This window comes from Hippichthys cyanospilos, chromosome 3 (assembly GCF_059441005.1).
Source record: "Hippichthys cyanospilos isolate Australia breed blue-spotted pipefish chromosome 3, RoL_Hcya_1.0, whole genome shotgun sequence".
Classification (NCBI taxonomy): domain Eukaryota; kingdom Metazoa; phylum Chordata; class Actinopteri; order Syngnathiformes; family Syngnathidae; genus Hippichthys; species Hippichthys cyanospilos.
In genome coordinates this window covers 27,427,329-27,445,221 of record NC_142371.1, presented here as the reverse complement: position 1 = coordinate 27,445,221, position 17,893 = coordinate 27,427,329, and the positions used below count along the sequence as shown (strand labels likewise).

The window sequence follows — 17,893 nt, the reverse complement described above, 5'->3', positions numbered from 1 at the left end:
TATTATATCAAAATGACGTAAATAAAGACGAATATCAAACACTTCATGATGGAATGCATTGCACTAAAACGTTAAATAAAACTGGACTGTACTAAGCAGGAATTATTTCATGTACCACACTTTGAGAATCATTGACAGAAAATGTAATTATGCTTGAATATTTTGAAAAACCCCAATTTGTTCATTTCGAGCTTCGTATTTACCTTTTATTGTATATTAGAGAAACTACAGACCAAATGCATTTTTAATACGAGCAATATAATTCATTTAATCCATCGGTGAAACATGGAAAAGAAGCCAAATAAATGCATGGGGACATTAAAACCATTTAATTCACGAATTATGATAACCTACGTAAAAATGTTAATGGTATTTTCAAATTATTCATTCATACAGATGAAACGAAATTAAATAGCTGCCTACTGTAGTGGTCACTGCCCGGGAAAGGGTTAGCACGAGTAAGATAATAATCATAAATGGAAATTTAAAATGAATGCACAGATTTTGATTCACAACAGTTGTTCATATTTGTATTTTATTCCCGTCCCAATCACAAAACACAATCCATTAGTGTAGTGTAGTACCAAAAATATCACTGTACCGCAATTTGCCACTAGAGAGCACTGTTTAGTAAGGGACGCTGCATTTTCAGTATGGGCAATAGAAGACATGGATAAACATTATTTCCAACGTACATAATAAAGACAATATTTCATGCAACACAACTTGACAGTTACCCCCAAATTAAAAGCTTTAAGCAACTTCTTCTTCATCACCACATTGGCAGGTCATCATACCTACAACACAATAGAGGGACAATTCACAATACAGCACACTACATGTTGCAAAAACAATAAAAAACGTAAACCGGTTTTTCGCATCAGTTGGTAAGTAAGTTACTAATACTACTAATATGTACTGTATTACTAATACAGTTGTACAATTAAGAGGTAAAATTAACACAAGGCTATATACAACAGCAAAAATGTATACAAAGTAAAGTAAGTGCCCTCCTAGGTATTGAAATGAATAAATAGAAAAATGTAATTAAAAAAATCTTCAAATATGTTTGTGTTTTCTTATAATGAGAGACAATATTATATTCCTTCGAGGAAATCTTACTTATTCAAGTAATTTTCATTCGAGTAACATGGATGCTGAGAAATAAAATGTGTCTTCTCAAATTCAGAAGTACTGTATTGAATTTTATAAATATCATAAATATAAAAATAAAGTATAAAATGTGGTTTGCATAGCATGATCCATTCAAAGCAGGAATTGGCAACTACTGGTCCAGATATGGTCCATGAAAGCATTGATACGGCTCCATGCCCTGTAGGGTTTTTTTTCAATTTCCTTTGTTGAAAAACTCTCTATAATCTTACCGAGAATAAGCTTAATTTTGTAAGAAAAAATGATGTATTCACGGTGCCCTAGAGACCACTCAACAAGCATCTCGCAAAATCATTTGCAGAGCTTCCAATATTCCTTTTTATCTGTCTTCTTTTGCGCACAGTGCTGGGATTTTCCTTTTTTTTCTTGAGAATGTTGCTATGACGTCAGTGGATGTGTGGATGTAACCTTTTGACACAATATGATGCTAATTGCCCATAAATGACAAATTACTGGTCGAGTGAACTTTAAATATTTAATTAGTTCAATTAAAAATAAATAAATAATAGCCTCAAATATATGATAAAATGGTAAATACTCCCCTATAAAGATTGCTCAAAATTTAAGACACACCAAATGGTATAAATGGATCAAAACATACAGGCAGTAATGTTTTAACTGATAAAGACTCAAGGTATAAAGTATAACAATGTACGAGTAATTAAAAAAAAATCCTACCTGTCATAATTGGACCCAGGTATAGTCTCTGTGCTCTCTTTTAAAAACATATCAGAAAACATTGTGTCTGGAACATCTCTTTTTCCGTACCTGTGCAGGGATAAGATCCAGGCAATATGTCAATACTAATATGTCAATATGTCAAGAACAGCAATTACAACACGATGTCCACGTCACTCACCTCTGCCTCGTAATGAGGTTGATGTAGTGTCTGAGCGCCGAGTAGTATTTGGCCATTTCCTCAGGGGGTGCTCCTGCTTTGGGGCTGACAGGCTTGCGCGGATACGCATCGATGCCCGAGTGAACGCAAGCAGTCAGAAGACAGAGAAGCACAACCAGCGACATCCCAGCAGAGAATCCTGGATGGATCACATCAATCAAACAAAAACTTTACAATCATAACATTAGCAGTATTCATCCAGTATCCAGAAAGAGAGGGGGGAAAAAAAAAGCATAATTTCTTAACCCAAAAAGCAAATAAGTGGTCATCCTGAATGACGTACGTTGGTAGAGGCTGAAAATTGTGCAGCGGGTTGACTTCCAATGTTTTCCAAGCTCTTCTGTCAGACTCCCAGCGCTCCTGGTGCTTTATACAGGGTGTGTCAAATGGAGTGGGAGTGGGAGGGCAGGGGAGGGGGCGAGTTTCACTCACTTTAACAACCCTCCTGAGATACATCCACAGCCTCATTCAATTAGTAATCTCTGCCAAAGACACCAATGTCACTATTTTGTGCCTTTATGACTAAATACATGTGTAAGACACCAAATAAAGCTGACCTTTCCCATCTTCTCACATGTTGCACATCATTTCACTTGTGAATCACTCATGAACATCAATGACGCATGAAATGTTTCATTCTTGATTTTTTTTTTTGTAAAGCAAACTTTCAGGACTTCCACAGTTCGAGATTCTTTGGTTTTATCTCATCTCGGACCAGATCAGTAATGTGCATGGTTGGTGACTCGGCTGGTCGATTCTGGAGCAACTTGACCTTTTTTTTGGCTTTAAGGAACTGTGATGCGGAGGCTGAAATATGAGGACCGTCATCTTGCTGAAGAATTTGGAATAGAATGGGCAGTATTTTGCCCAATCTTTTGAATTTTACCTCAAAGGCATTCACATCAATTATCATATTAATAGAAGACATTAAGTAGCTGAAATTTCACCCAGATGGTTGACATCATATCAAAGTTGAACATGGCATGACCACTTAGTTATCACACTATCATGAAAATACTGCGAGAATGACATGGGGGAAAAAAGGACCCAAAAATGATCAAAATACGGCACAAGGGTTAATACTGGTTTGAAGTTGAAAACTTTAGATTTCACGGCATTTGCCCTTTGAGAATTACAGTGATTTCATTCAGGGGATCTACATTTTCTGCACTGACTAGTACTTGGGCAAAAAAGTTCAATCTCGTGTTAATAGTTTTATTTCATTGTTTTGAGACTTCCCCATTTCACCCCAAAAAGTTGTGATTTTAGATTTTATACTCATACTTCTTTCTTGATATTAAGCGGGCAATGTTTTTTCACACAAAAAAATACGCTAGTTTATTATTAAACCTTTCTGACGAAAGTTAGCATTTAATGAGCATGACGGTGGATGTAACTTAGCAACGCGTTTCAGTGAGCAAAATGACTGCATTCTTTTAAATGAATTTCTGACGTGTTTTTACATCAATTAGCATTTCACTCAGACAATGTGGATATGTGAGCATCACAAAATGAGAGTTTCTTCAAGGGTCAGCACATTCGGAAATGCCTAAATCACGTTCTATTTAATCTCATTTTATGAGACACCTTCATTGAGCAACACGTGGAACGTGTACAAGAATTTCATGATGACTGATTAATTCAACAGAAGCAATTTATTGCGAGTACAATCATAATCCAAATACTTTTGGACATCACAGTATCCACAATACAATAGCATAGGAAGTGTGGCTGTCCTGCAGCGTAAGTGCATTAGAGTGCAAGGAGTCCACATGTGCACCAGAGGATCAATACCTTTTGAATTACATCCCAGCAAATGTTGTGTTTTACAACATGATCAGCTCCTAAGCAGCCCGCGTCCATTAAGACATTAAACTTAAATGAATTGCACAAACACTCACAGGCTGGCGTACAATTGATTTCAATTTGCAGCCTTTAAATATTAAATAAGAAAATGAATGGGGAGACTAAATCATTATGTGCACTGCTGACAAAAAGTGTAGGGATTTTATTTTTCAGCCGTAACAATGCCGAACTGCTAACAATGGCTGATGATGATGTGTATTCACATTAAGTAGAAATGCGATCACTCTGGTCTGTTGACGAAAGCAGAGTCTGCGCTAAGACGCAAATAACAAAATTAATCCGAGCTAATAGCTAAACAAAAGCAAAGTTACATAGACATTACAGCATGCACACAAATAGACTTTGCCGACACATCAGCGAGATTTGAATGTATTGTAAACAGCAGCACAGCCACCCACACAGGAAACAACTTCAAACAGTAACTCAAGCCTTTTGTTGGCAAAAAGAGTGCACACCGCTCCAAAATCATATAAAAATGGTCAGTCCTAAAATGTTTGAGGTGGAAGTAATGGAGGTCTCAAAAGCTTTCAGGCCCTAAATGACGGGCAATTTAACACAACTACTTTGGGAGAACGAGAAGAGCATTACGGTGGATTGGTGGAACAAAGTCTTTGCAGGAAATTTGCAAAAACAACTTATAGCCCTCCCAAAAAAACAAGGACAACAGTCACACATTTGCATTCTCATATGCTATTAGAATCATACAATTAAAATAAGATTAAAGTCATCTTAGCCCAAAGAAAATAAGAGCAACAGTTGCAAATGAAACATGAGGGCAGGAGAATGTTAGTTTTGTGACTAATGTGATTTATGCAAATGAATGCAAATGATTAGGGAACTGCCATGTTCAAGTAATATATCTGAGTTTGACCATGAGCTGAATGTCTAATTAAAAAAAAAAAAAAAACACCACATAATAAAACTTTACCAACAATCGTGCTAAAAGACAAAAAATGCTTAAAAAAAACCTGGCACACAGTTACTAATTTAACATGTTTATTGCTTATTAATGCGGCTGCAGTTTGATTTTCTTGTGTTGTTAAAAACCGTGTAGGGTGAATTGAGAGATTTGTTTCTAAATAGAGAAGATACTAAAAGTATAGTATTCAATGAATCCAGCCTCCCCATTGTGGAGGAACTTGGGCGCCTTTATTCGCAGCAGTGGTTAACCAGCACAATTACACTGTGCAGTTAGCTAGCTAACTATACCGCCCCAAATGGCATCACTGCATTATTGTGTCCACTTTAGAGCGTCTCATTGTCGGACAAGAGGAAGTGCGTATCGAGGGATGTGTAATAAAACTAAAGGTACTAGAGGAAGTTGCATTTGTTTTTCATGGTCAAAGTAGTGCTATTTGATTGACAGGAGACAGTTGGGGGTCTGGTTTAAACCCATTTATCAGACACGCCCACGGATTAATTATTTAGATGGAATTTTGAAGCCTAATTTTATGTATTTGAATCAAAGTAGGACTACACTCAGGTAAACTTGAAATAGAAAATATGTTAAATAAACGAATAAATAACCCAAGTGTGTGCTCGAAAAAGGAAGTGCATGAGGGACCCATGAGAAATCAAAATAAATAAATAAAGGATCGATACTAACTCTCTGATGGCCCTCTCCATTAGCGACTAGCTACAAACAGCAGAGACCTGTGCCATATCCTCCAATAATGTTGTCATTCATTAGTTTTTTTTCTTGATGCAATTTTTTTTGGGGGGGTGGGGGATACCCAAGTTACAAAGGAGACTATGAAGTTCACAAAGTTAATGAAAGAAAGGTAAAAACAAAAGGTGTTATGTGGGCTCATGTGAAACACTGGTGCTTCAAGAGTGAGAAAGCACTCAAATATACAATGTAAGTCTACATACATCAACAGCAAAACTAGATTGTTTAATTCTAACAATTTAACTCAAAGTGAGAAGTATTACTATTGTGAATTGTAAAGTGATTTTTGATGCAGCTTATATTGGAGCTGTAAAGGACTACTCACAATCAGGTGACTCGGTGGGAGCTGAACTCGTTCTGTCTGAACCAAAGTCAAGTGAGCGTACCACTACTCATTAGTGACTCACTGAGAGAGTGACAGTGTGAGCGAAAAGTTTGTCCATTTCTGCTTTAAAATCATTCCGCTGTCTTCGTAATGAGTTGTGGTGTCTTAAAGTGAAGAAACCTCATATTTCTTTCACGGCATGTAAACGCGATGGCCATTAATGGGAATGAGTGAAATTGGTAGAATGACCGCGTGGCGACCGATCACAACACTGGCCACAGCAGGCTAAAAGTTCTAGTAGAACCAAAACTTGATTGAGGAATGCTTTACCTGTTATTGTCCATCCTTTATCCACATCTTCTGTCATGCTCCGCATTGGTGTAACGCATCGTCCTGTGTGAATAAAATTCCAACCGACCGGCACAAAGTAGGGTGCTAATCACTAAAATCATTATTTGGACATTTTGCTAATGTTCTGATCCAGTGTGACTCACAGGAGGGTCAATGGAACAGAACGGTCACTTGCTAGGCCACTGATCTGTTATGCAAATCTTGAATACTAAATTAAAACATCACTTGCACATTTGGAAGTTAAATCTTTCAAAATGTCTTTTAGAACCATTTTAATGTATATAGCCACTATGTTTATGTTTAAACTGTACATATTGTTAGTTGCAATATAATAATTTTGGTGAAGACCTACTCCTGTATTTTCATGTTGGTCGTTTTTGTGGTATTTGGGAGTCAGTATTTTATTTCTGTGGCACTTCATTTTCAGTTGTGGCATTTCAGTTTCAAGAACGACTAGTTTACAAACCTTTAAACATTATCGACTCAATGCAGTGAAACGACACACCACTAAACTGTTAACTATCAATTTGTATCACTATTGTAAATAACAAAAAGTAAGAAACGTGTAGAAGCACGCTGAAAATGTTGGCAGTTAAAAAAAATTACATTAAGATGCCCAGCTTCAAAATTAAATATTTACTATGGACTATAATGATACAAAAATCCCACAATTCAATTTACACTGTTTGGTGGTAATATAATTTGATTGCTCCCCTTTGCCTAACAACATTACTGGGCAGTTCAAATGATGATTTCTATATCCAAGGAGTTTTATTGCAGTGGTACGATATACATATTATAAGCATCTATCTATGTATTAATCATCTATTACAACAGATGATGTTTATAATGTGATGATGTCATTTTGGATCACCAAAAGCTAAATAATGGGCTAAGACTCATTTAGAAAAATATTCATTTATTTTAAACTGACATGTCTTTTCTAAACAAAACGCATGCTGGCAAATGACAAATCATGTTAAAACATAAATAAACATGTCCAGAGACTTTTGCATGATACATAAAAAAAACACAGATTAGAAAGTGTTTTGTCATTTAATATCTTCTAGGTCATATATGAAGTCTTCTGGCAGCTTCTCATTGGGGATTCGGCTTAATTGCTCGTCATAGGAGCGCAGAGTCCACAATTTTTCCAGTTCATACAACTCTCTCGTCTCTGGAAGCATGAAGTGAACAACTATATTGCCTGCAGGACACAAACGACATGAGAAATTTACACCAGCAAATGCAACCCTCGAAATAACATCCATCCATTTTCCAGTACATTATGTAAAAAAGAAGAAAATCTCACGTACCAAAATCAACACACATCCAATCATCTGCAGACTTTCCTTCGATCTTAACATGCGCATCAGGATCTTTCCTCAAGAATTTGTACTAAAGGATGAAGTAATTATTGTTTTTTAAAAAAGAAAGAACTCTGCTTGAGGATGTCCGAATTAAATTGAGAAACTGCAGGCCACTTACTACTTTAACGGCATAAAATGCCATTGCGCGCAGGTGTCTCGGTGAAACGCCGCTGACAACGATGAAATGCTCGGTGTATTTGATGTGCTCGGGTACTTTGATAACACAGATGTCCGCGGCATTTTCCTGACGCAGGAGCGCCACAAGTACATCCAGGTTGAATGTCTCAGAGGGCCCTGCAGAATACAACAGTCATGAAAAACATCTACTGGCACTTGCTGGACATAGTCACGTGCATAAGTGAATGAAAGTATACTTAGAGGTACTAAGTGCTACATTTTTAGTTAGCCCCCTCAACGAAGATGTTGCATATTTGGAGCATTGAAATGATGATGCACTAATTATTTCACATTCATATTTTATTAGCCCTATTTCAAGATTCAAGAGTTTTATTGTCATATACATAGTAATACCACACAATGAAATTCCTGACAACCACGCATGCACCCAATTACACCTATGGACAATTTAGTGTGTTCACTACACCTTCCATGCAAATTTTTGTAATGTGGGCGGAAACCGGAGTGGCCAGACGTTTGAACTCTGGACTTTTGAATTGTGAGGCGGACGCGCTAACCACTCTCTGACCAATCGTTGCATATTCTTAGCTCATAAGACATTTTCACCAAAATATCAGATTTTTCTTGTTGCTGAAGCTTCCTTTGAGCCTCAGATGGTTAACTGTAGCTAGTTACTGATAACTATGTGTGTGTGTGTGTGTATTTCATTATATATATATATATATATATATATATATATATATATATATATATATATATATATATATATATATATATATATATATATATATATGAAATTAGTTTTGGCGACTCAACTCTAATGGATAGGATACAATTAATGGCATGGTTATTTCAGAATGCGGTCTGAGCTGAAATAAAGGGATAGTTCAGTAAGAAATTATGAAAGGAACTCTTCTTCTTCCTGGTTCTCCAAATACATAATATCTTGAAAATAGGAAACTAGGACATTGACACCCTGCTAATTGAAGCCACTTTATGTGAATACAGTACTGTAATTACTTTCTCAACGCGACTTCAATTTCACCAATCTTTGCAATGCAGGAAATTAACATCTTTTAAAACGCCCAGCGGGATCAAATGACACCCCTCGGTGTGTATAATGAAATCAAACAGAACGTTTTAACTCACTTACTTTGACTCGGGTGACGTTTGTCATTAGAGTCGCCATCCATCTCGTGTGATTCATCCGGAATAACGTCAGCCTTCGTCAGTAAATGACTGCGGCCGACGTCCATTTCAGAAAAGCATCTTTTTGTGTAAAAATGAAGAGTAGATTTATGGTGGAGAGGCGAGCATGAGGTTGAATGTGTGGCCAAGTGTCGCGGAAAGAAATGGCAACGAAGCGGAACTTCAGCCACCAAGCAGAGTTTTGTAAAGACGCGACTATGTTCAACTAATATCCTACTCGTGCATACGAGTGGGTTAATGCACTTTAAAATATTCATTCTGTAATAGTACCTGCGCGAACACACTACATTCTACACTATCGCGTAAACACGGAAGCAAGATACGTCCTTGGATTTTGATTGGTCTGCATGTGTTCTTCGTTTGCTGTGCCATCGGGTTATGTGCACATATCGCCCTCTACTGATTGCAACCGAAAATTGATCAACAAATAAAACCTCATTTCGAAATACAGTATACCTGCTACATACCATTCAAGGTTTCAATTTTCAATAGTTAGATTTTTGGATTCAAATAATAGCACAACAATTTAACCTTTGACCATTGGAGAGATATTTAGAGGGATATTTAGGAAGCCAAGTACCACTAAATCCTTGTGAGTCACTTAATTTCGCCAAACATGTTTTGATTTCCCTTCTGGAGCCTCACACATGTGGTGAGGCTGAACGATAACAAATGCAAACATGATTTTCTGGTTGTGCTGGCTTGTGGCAACTGATATCTTTAAATGAGATATGACATGAGAAGTGTGTCACGATGTCAGCAGTGGAATGGCAATGTAATAGGTAGAGGTGGGGCAAAAAAAAAAAAACATTATAAAAAAATCATTTAATGTGATGCAGATTTTGATATAAATACGCTGAACGTGCACTGCCAAGGAGGACACAACATCACATCACATGCCAAACGCATGTGCTGCAAAGGCCAACTTGAAAAACGAACAAACAAAAAACATGGCTGTCAACACAATGGCTGTACTACACTTCTATCTTGAAGTTGGCCTTCACAATGATGATGAGTGCCAGTTAGTTTTACTCCTCCTTGCAACTCCGATTTCATCTGCAATCACATCAGATCCCTACTAGCACCACCACAAAGCCATTTAAACTCTAAGAAACTGATAATTAATTACGGTCATTGTACGATACTGCACAAGGTGCATTCAAATGGAATTGGACATTTCTAACTCCAAACAGAAAAAAAGGCCATCTATTTATTAAATGGCAATAATTGAAAATGCCTAAATAGAAGAAGAATGATGGGGTGAACTTATCTTTATTTAAGTAAAATATAAAAGTAAGTAAAATGGCCCATCAAGTCACTTAGGTTTAGAATATCAAATCAAATAACAAGGCTTTCATATTCCATCCTGATGCTTGCTTGGTATGTCAATGAAACAAAGTATAGAATAGAATACTATTATTTGTCCACACCCTGTTTTTGTGGAAAAGGAGCAATCCTTACAATTCAAAATTTGATAAATGTAAAAAAATAAAATAGAAAGACACTTTGTAATCATTTGTCATTCTGTCTTGGAAAACAGACACCAACGGTAGCCGCTTTTGCTCTTGCACATCAAAAGATTAAAGCAGAAACTGTTATCCATCAAATGATTTTGAATGGAAAATCATTCTAAATCAAAAATCGATTCTGAATCAAATTGTAGACCCGAAAATATGAATCGAATCGCGAGACAGATTCCCACCCCTTGTAATAGGAGTTAATGAACAGTAATTATTTTTTAATTTTGTTGGAAGCTCTTGTAATTAAATAAACAATATGTATATAAAATGCAGAAGCCTAAATGTGCAACACAATACCTTAAATATTTAGAGGAAACCCATACTAACACCACCTGAGATATTTGAGAGTTCTAGTGCATTCGCATTATACTGTATCTCAAAATCACAATACAGTACGTAAACATAAGATTATTATGGCTACACAGCCATGTACTTTCAGTTCCTTTTGTTCCCTTTTTCTTATAATGGAATTATGTTTACAGTAGTTCTAACAAAGTCACGTGTCCATTTTGACATTCAGTCTCAAGCCCACGGGAATATGGTCAGTCAGGCCAGCCAGCTGTGTTATGAATGATACCTCTTCCACTTCCTAAAAAAAATAAATAAATAAATAAATAAAAGAAACAGCAAACAAGCACGTGATATTTGTCAACACATCATACAAAGCATATTGTTACTTCCACAGACTGGTGGACCTGGAGCGGAAAGTGAAAAATGTTAAGTGCAGCCACATACCGTTTGGCAGTGCTTGGAAATGGACTTTTCGCGGAATAGGATGTAATCAATCCTTCGTCCAATCCACGGCTGGTCGGTTTCCGGGTAAACCAATGGCGAGCCGGTGGCGGGAACAGGAGCGCAGATGTAACGCTTTCTCAGCATGTCATTGGCCAACGTTCTGCATTGACACACAAATACGTGATTTGCTTTGTTTGAGTGAAGCTGAAATTCAAGGGATGTTTACAGTACTTTTGGAGGTTTTCTGGAGTGTTTACATCCTCGTCATACAGTGTTGGCTGTTCTAGCAGCGTTCCTGGAATGCAGATATGACCTTTTATGTGATTAGATGTTCAAATGGAACCTCATGTGCTTGTCCACATGGAGCATGTACACACCAATGACCCAGGGTTTCTCTTTCCCTGGCCCTGCCCTGCAAGGGTCTCTGTATTCCTCAAAAAGATGGTGATTCTGTTCCAAGGTGTCATCTGCACAGACAGGAGAACGGGTTGATACGAGAGGGGCTGATTGGAGTGGGGAAACGGCAATTGCAGGAGTTAGAAGCACACCGGGTGAGCAGTTGTCAAAGTTGAAGTCTCCACAGAGGATATCAAAAACCACGTCCTCATCAGCCTGTCTGGTGCCTGCTTGGAAATCACCAATCCACTTGGTGACCATGTTCAGCTGCGTACAGCGGATCTCGCCTTCACCTTATTCAAAAAGGCACATGTCATTTTTTTCCCCAAGCTATTCTAAAAAAATGTCTCTTACCTTCTGGTGCATGAAGGTGAATACAGTTAAAATAACCAACCAGTTTCCTTTGCTTCTGATTTTTCCCAATCAGCACCTAGGAACATAAATTGTTTTAAAACTTCTTAGAGCATAGGACAGAGGTGTCCAAACTACTGCCCGGGGGCTATTTGTGGCATGCCATCTACAGGTTTGCGGCCCTACGACATAGAACAAAAATACATTTTAACACGGCCCACAATGCTAGTATATAAAAAAAAAGTGATAAAAGATTTGATGGTGGACAACTTTAGAAATGTGACAAAAACATCTTAATTTGCCTCATTAATTATTTGAAAGCCTTGACATAGCATTTCGTAAATACTTTTTATAGAGTATGTGTAATTGCTTGCGTGATTTATTTTTACAATGTTTAATTACTATTTTACTACAGGTCCTATGGGATGAGTGTCCAAACTTTTTCCTCTGAAGACCGCATACAGATGCAACGATGCAAAGACTACGTTATATTTTGTTATACTTGAACTTCAATAATAATAAGTTAAAGTATAACAAAATATAACTAAGCCCTTGCATCGTTGTATCTGTATGCGGTCTTCAGAGGAAAAAGTTTGGACACTCATCAAATCGGACCTGTAGTGCTTGTTTACAGACTAGACATGCGGCAAATACACAAGTGAATACACAATAGCTACTGCTTCTTATTTGTTATTACACATCATTGGTACAAGTAAATGAACAGTGTACTTCCTCAAACAATAGACACTTTAGGCATTACTTACATATTAATAGTTTTAACCTCTCTGTGAAACAAAAACAATCGGTCATGAACATAAAGCATTGTTAGTTACATTTTACAGCACCATAAGCCGTAGGTCCATTGATGTTTACTGGGACAGCAGACTTCAATTTAATGACACCCTGTACTTTTTTTTGACATTTGACTTGAACAGTGGTTGGCTTGGTTTTACTTTAGCATAACATTTTAAAGTGTAAAAACGTGACTCAATGTTGGACGCTCTCTGGAAAAGAAAAGATGAATAATGAGCTTATCTAATATTCCATGTTTTTGTAGTGAGGGCCATCTGGTGACTGCGGAGATGTAATAATACAGTATAAGGTAGTAGTCAAAAGTTTGTAATCTCTTTCTAATTGAAATTGGGTCAAGTGAGGTAATAAGTCAAGAAATTAAAACTATTCAACATAAATGTCATTTCAGACCAAAGAGCATCATCCAAAAAAAAAAAAAACTGTGCTGCGCCGTCCGTGCATCATTTAATAAATTGTGGAACTACTTTTGTAGTAGTATCACTCAGCATATTTTATTCATAATATTAATATGCCCCAATTTCATTGTATACCTGCATACAATGACAATAAAGGCATGCATTGTATTATATTCTATGTATTCTATTATATTCTATACAGCAACATCCGTTTTAATTACTAATCATTGGTAACGTCATTAGTAATGACATCCATTTAAAACTTGATGAAATGAATGCTTACGTTTTCCAATGGAGTCACTGTAAAAGAATGTGTAAATGACTTGCTTCATGTTCCAATTAATTTGCTCTTAGTTTGAAAATACATCTACTGTTCCTGTCACAGCATTCAATTAGATGTGATAATAACTACAGAAACACCGTTAAAATTTCACATGCCCCAATCAGAGAAACGCTGATAGTACCTTGGCAGAAAGAAGGCCCTTGGCAGCCAGCGCGTCTTCACCTCGGCTGTTGGGAAAGCAGTGGTACTCAGCTTCCTCGATGGGGAATCGACTGGCCAGGAAGAGGCCGCTGTTGAAGAACTTAAAGGTGGAGCAGCTGCATGGGGGTTGGCAGGCATACCCCCCAATGTCATAGAGTATGTGCGCAAACAAAGGACTTAGCGCTCGGGTGAGTTTCTGTGCGGCCCTCTTATCAAATACCTCCTCTAAACAGAGAATGTCCACATGGGCGGGAAACATGGTGGACACTTCCCACGGCACGTCGCCAAGCTGCCCGAGTCCCTGAGAAAGCAAAGCGCGCGGCGCGGTCCGCTGGCCGGTTCGGCCCTGTTGGTTGGAGTTTTGGTTTGAGTTCTGCTGAATGGAAGCGATGGGTTCTTTTGTATCCTCAATGGGTACATATACCGCATTACTTCTGGAAGTTGGTCTGTCCGTAGCGCCGTATGTAGAAGCGTTGGATACGGGAAGTATGCTATTGGAAGGGCTGAGAGTACCACTGCTGCTGGGAGAGTCGATAAAGATACGGATATTGGGTCGGCCCACACCCTGAGCGATACACTCGCCAATAGCAGCGGCCCTTTTCTGGGTGTGCCCCAGGTTGTTGAAGCGAGCCAGACTGTCAGGTAAAAGACATAAATTGGCCGAGGCGAAGACGAACGACGCCTTTCCCTCCAGCTCCAAGCCTCTGTGCGTCTCACTCTGGAGCGATGCCGTCTCTCGGTGGTAGCAGAAGGGTCTACGGCATGCCTGCAGTGGGGCCCACAACAGGAAGCCCAGCAAGGCAACGGGCGCCGTCACCACAAACAGAACAAAGAAGGCGATGGAGCCGAAGAAGACCTTGAGGGGGTAGAGGTAGCATGTGTCCTGTCGTTTCCGTTCGAGGGTGGTCAACTTGCACACGGCAATGAGGCGGTCCAGAAACCAGAAACATGGCAGAATCAGCACCCATCCCGCTGCATGGGCCACTGCAGTGCACCGGTTGGGGAAAGGGGATGTCTGCAGGGCCATACCGCCAGGCCCGTTTCTAAAAACTCCAGAAGACCAAAACCAGGTGTCACCTCATTTCCTCTCTCTCCACTGGACACTAAAGTAGAAAGGAGCCACAAGTAGCACTGCATCATAATAGAATGTGGTTTTACAAGACAAGGAGCTATGTAAATACAGCTTTGACAGTTCACTGGCATTTTTGATTAAAAAAAAAAAAAAAAAGACAGCATCATTTTCAGCACAACAGATGATGGATTATGGGTTTCTATAATCCATCATCTGTTGTGCTGCTCCAAAGCAGGAAATAAGACATACATGTCTTTAGTGTAAGTAAAGATCTCTACATTCCAGGTGGCTGGTAAACTATGGACAGGTCACCAGCCATTTACAGGGCACAAAAATGACATGCAATCCCACAGGTGTTTCTATACCAAATTTGCTAAACTGAATCCCAACACCAGTAAAATTCATGAGAATAGATTTTTTTTCATATCCATATCGGTGTTTTTTAAAATGGCTAAGATGTGATACTTTACCAACATAATATTATAATGTTGCCAGTCATCACTGTTGCATATCCAGTAAGTTAAAATTGTAGCCTATTATTCATGTGATTAGATTAGTTAAACATGCATGGCAGGTGAATTGTACATACTAAATTGTCCTTAGGTGTGATTGGGCGTGTGAATGGTTGTTCGTCTCTGTGTACCCTGCGATTGGCTGGCAACCAGTTCAGGGTGTCCCCCGCCTTCTGCCCGAAGCCAGCTGAGATAGGCGCCAGTCAGCCTGCAACCCTTGTGGGGATAAGCAGCTAAAATGGATGGATGGATGAATAGTTTACTTTTTTTGTAGCTAGATAACATTTAAGGTTGTTGGGTACAGCACTGCTATCATCTGTTTGAATTTCAAAGGGAGAAGTCAGCTTTGTGTCCAGTGTGTGTATTAACATTGAAATCAAGGTACTACTGACAAGCTAACTGATTGGATTACCATAAGAAAAATGTGTGAATGTTTATAAAGATGTGGGAATGAAACGGTGTTACATGAGAAATATGTTAAATTTATCTTGCTTAGCCAGCACCTCAGCGCCCCTAAACGTCGGACCCCCAAGTTGGTTTAAATTCAAACCCAGAACCACCGAACTGTGAGGCCGTCTTGCCAACCATTAGGATGTGGTGCTACATATTCTACATAATCTTTTGGTTATTATTTTAGCAAGTTATGCTTTGGAATTCAGGAGAAAACCCACGCAACTACAAGTAGGAACATGCAAACACTCCACACAGAGAGGCTGGAGCAGACATTCGAACTCACACATGAAAGTGAACCAAAACACACTGAAAATCTTTGCATTGACGTGACAATTTCATTTTCAACATGCTCGTCAGAAAAATAACATAACAGGAAAATAACACGTTTTTCTTGAAAAGCACAGTCATCAATCATGCATTAATTCATCATTTTCACTGTATTGTGACATATATTTGCGGAAATACATTCTGCTTTATTTCTGGAGACTGAAACTTCCCGTACGTGTTTCCGTCACACCATTGCTTCCTTCTCCAGGTGTGGATTCGAGTCACAACTTCTGTATAAGGTAATAGGTATGCTAAGCTAACAATGTTGTATCTAAATTAAATACCGAGGGCAATGTCGTATACGTGCGTGGCCGTTTTTAACATCCCCAACACAGCCTATAGTTTGGTCAATGCATATGCATGAATGCAATTAAAAAAAAAAAGTACTAACACAAACGCCGTTGGCTAGCATCAAACGGCTAACTCAAGACATTCCTACGTATTGGCATGAAACTGGGGCGGACCGTCTCAACAGCACATTGTATAGCAGAACTCTATTATTACATCCTGATGTGATTTTATCAAGTCAGGTAGTCGCGTATTCAATAATAAAATCCACGTCCTAAGAAAACGAATGAATTAATTAAGTGGTCTAATTTCGATAAACACATACCATGTCGTCAGTCCCTCATTATGGAGCAGAGTGAGCTGAACGTTGATGACGTCACATGGGCGGATTAACCCGTTTATCACGTGACCGCACCTGAGCCCACGTGATAAACATACCTGACCCGGGCACCAGCTACACTTGCACAAAACAACTCACAAATACATTATTGTCTGATTCCTTCATTTAAGTGTGTGAATACAAATTATATATTTGCTATTACCACCTCAACAGACACATTTAGGGCTAATAAAACAAGCTATCTTTTATTAGTCCCACTAAATACTGGTCACTTTTTAGTTTATAAGTCACAAGCTGATAACTTACTGCACGTTGAATGCGTATGTAAAAGTGTTTATTTTTCTAATTTTAATGTGTTGCATACAATAAATCCACGATCAAACTAAAAGCTAAGAGAGCTAATTACTTAGCTAGCTAGCTAGAGACAGACAGACATATAGTAATTCAATGATCACCAAAAAAATACATGGTCGTCCAAATATCACCATAATAGCCAACAATAAAATATAGTAATGTAGTAGATAAAAAAATATAGAGTATACTGCAGAGTATAGTTGTATTTGTCACTGTGTAGGCTACTGTGATGTCATGTAGTTGAATAATTAACACTGTATATAAATATAAGAAAAACTACTTACAATATTCAAATAAACTGCACTGCGCACTTGGCTGTGCGACGCAATATGTTTGCGTTCAATGCCTATCAATAAAAAAGTGTGGCCAAACCGTGATAAGAAACGAGTTGTGGTCAAAGTACAAACTAAAATCGAAACCACACCACAATTTAAACTAAGTTTTTCAGGAACACTTAGAGGGTTGAATCTTTTCACACACAGAATAGGTGTTAAAATCTTAAGTCCATATCAAGCTTGTATTTATATTGATCAAATTGGAATACTTATGTTTGAACTCTGCCTGCATTTCACATTTTGGGGGAGATGAGAATCAATAAAATGGCTAGTGGGTTTGCGATGAACAACCCTACGGTCATTTTGCATACACATCACTTTCCCCTTGATTAACTTGATCTGGAGTAACAATGTTTGAATCCTGTAGCATTCTCTTTTAAAAGTGGTTTTTCATTTCACTGTAAATCTTCCGGGTTTAAAATTAAATTATCTGGGTTTAAGAAAACATGTATGGAAAAAATACTAATAACGGATCAAATGTATGACAAATTTCAATAGAACACATTTTTAAACCGACTG

The 17,893-nt window shown here is 38.1% G+C and overlaps 3 protein-coding genes across 4 annotated transcripts; all 3 read right to left on the bottom strand.

Moving 5' to 3' along the window:
• Positions 1-606: 606 nt before the first annotated feature.
• LOC148426633 (peptide YY-like) lies at positions 607-2,463 on the bottom strand. Its single transcript, XM_088410515.1, has 4 exons — positions 2,355-2,463; positions 2,033-2,210; positions 1,852-1,941; positions 607-797 (listed from the first exon to the last, which is right to left on the bottom strand). The coding sequence occupies exons 2-4, from the start codon at positions 2,194-2,196 to the stop codon at positions 773-775; spliced, it is 279 nt and encodes a 92-aa protein (XP_088266641.1). The 5' UTR covers positions 2,197-2,210; positions 2,355-2,463; the 3' UTR covers positions 607-772.
• A 4,761-nt stretch (positions 2,464-7,224) lies between these two features.
• On the bottom strand, positions 7,225-9,339 carry LOC148426632 (mitochondrial assembly of ribosomal large subunit protein 1-like). Its single transcript, XM_088411003.1, has 4 exons — positions 8,944-9,339; positions 7,771-7,946; positions 7,599-7,680; positions 7,225-7,489 (listed from the first exon to the last, which is right to left on the bottom strand). Exons 1-4 carry the CDS (start codon positions 9,254-9,256, stop codon positions 7,335-7,337), a joined length of 726 nt encoding a protein of 241 aa, XP_088267129.1. The 5' UTR covers positions 9,257-9,339; the 3' UTR covers positions 7,225-7,334.
• A 470-nt stretch (positions 9,340-9,809) lies between these two features.
• On the bottom strand, positions 9,810-16,742 carry LOC148426631 (sphingomyelin phosphodiesterase 5-like). Of its 2 annotated transcripts, none has more exons than XM_088411046.1 (8): positions 16,671-16,742; positions 13,674-14,796; positions 12,005-12,080; positions 11,803-11,943; positions 11,632-11,721; positions 11,486-11,549; positions 11,255-11,414; positions 9,810-11,108 (listed from the first exon to the last, which is right to left on the bottom strand). In XM_088411046.1, exons 2-8 carry the CDS (start codon positions 14,718-14,720, stop codon positions 11,016-11,018), a joined length of 1,671 nt encoding a protein of 556 aa, XP_088267172.1. In that variant the 5' UTR covers positions 14,721-14,796; positions 16,671-16,742; the 3' UTR covers positions 9,810-11,015. The 2 variants fall into 2 exon arrangements, with proteins under 2 accessions (XP_088267172.1, XP_088267173.1); XM_088411047.1 differs by lacking the exon at positions 16,671-16,742 and adding an exon at positions 15,355-15,475.
• Positions 16,743-17,893: the final 1,151 nt, after the last annotated feature.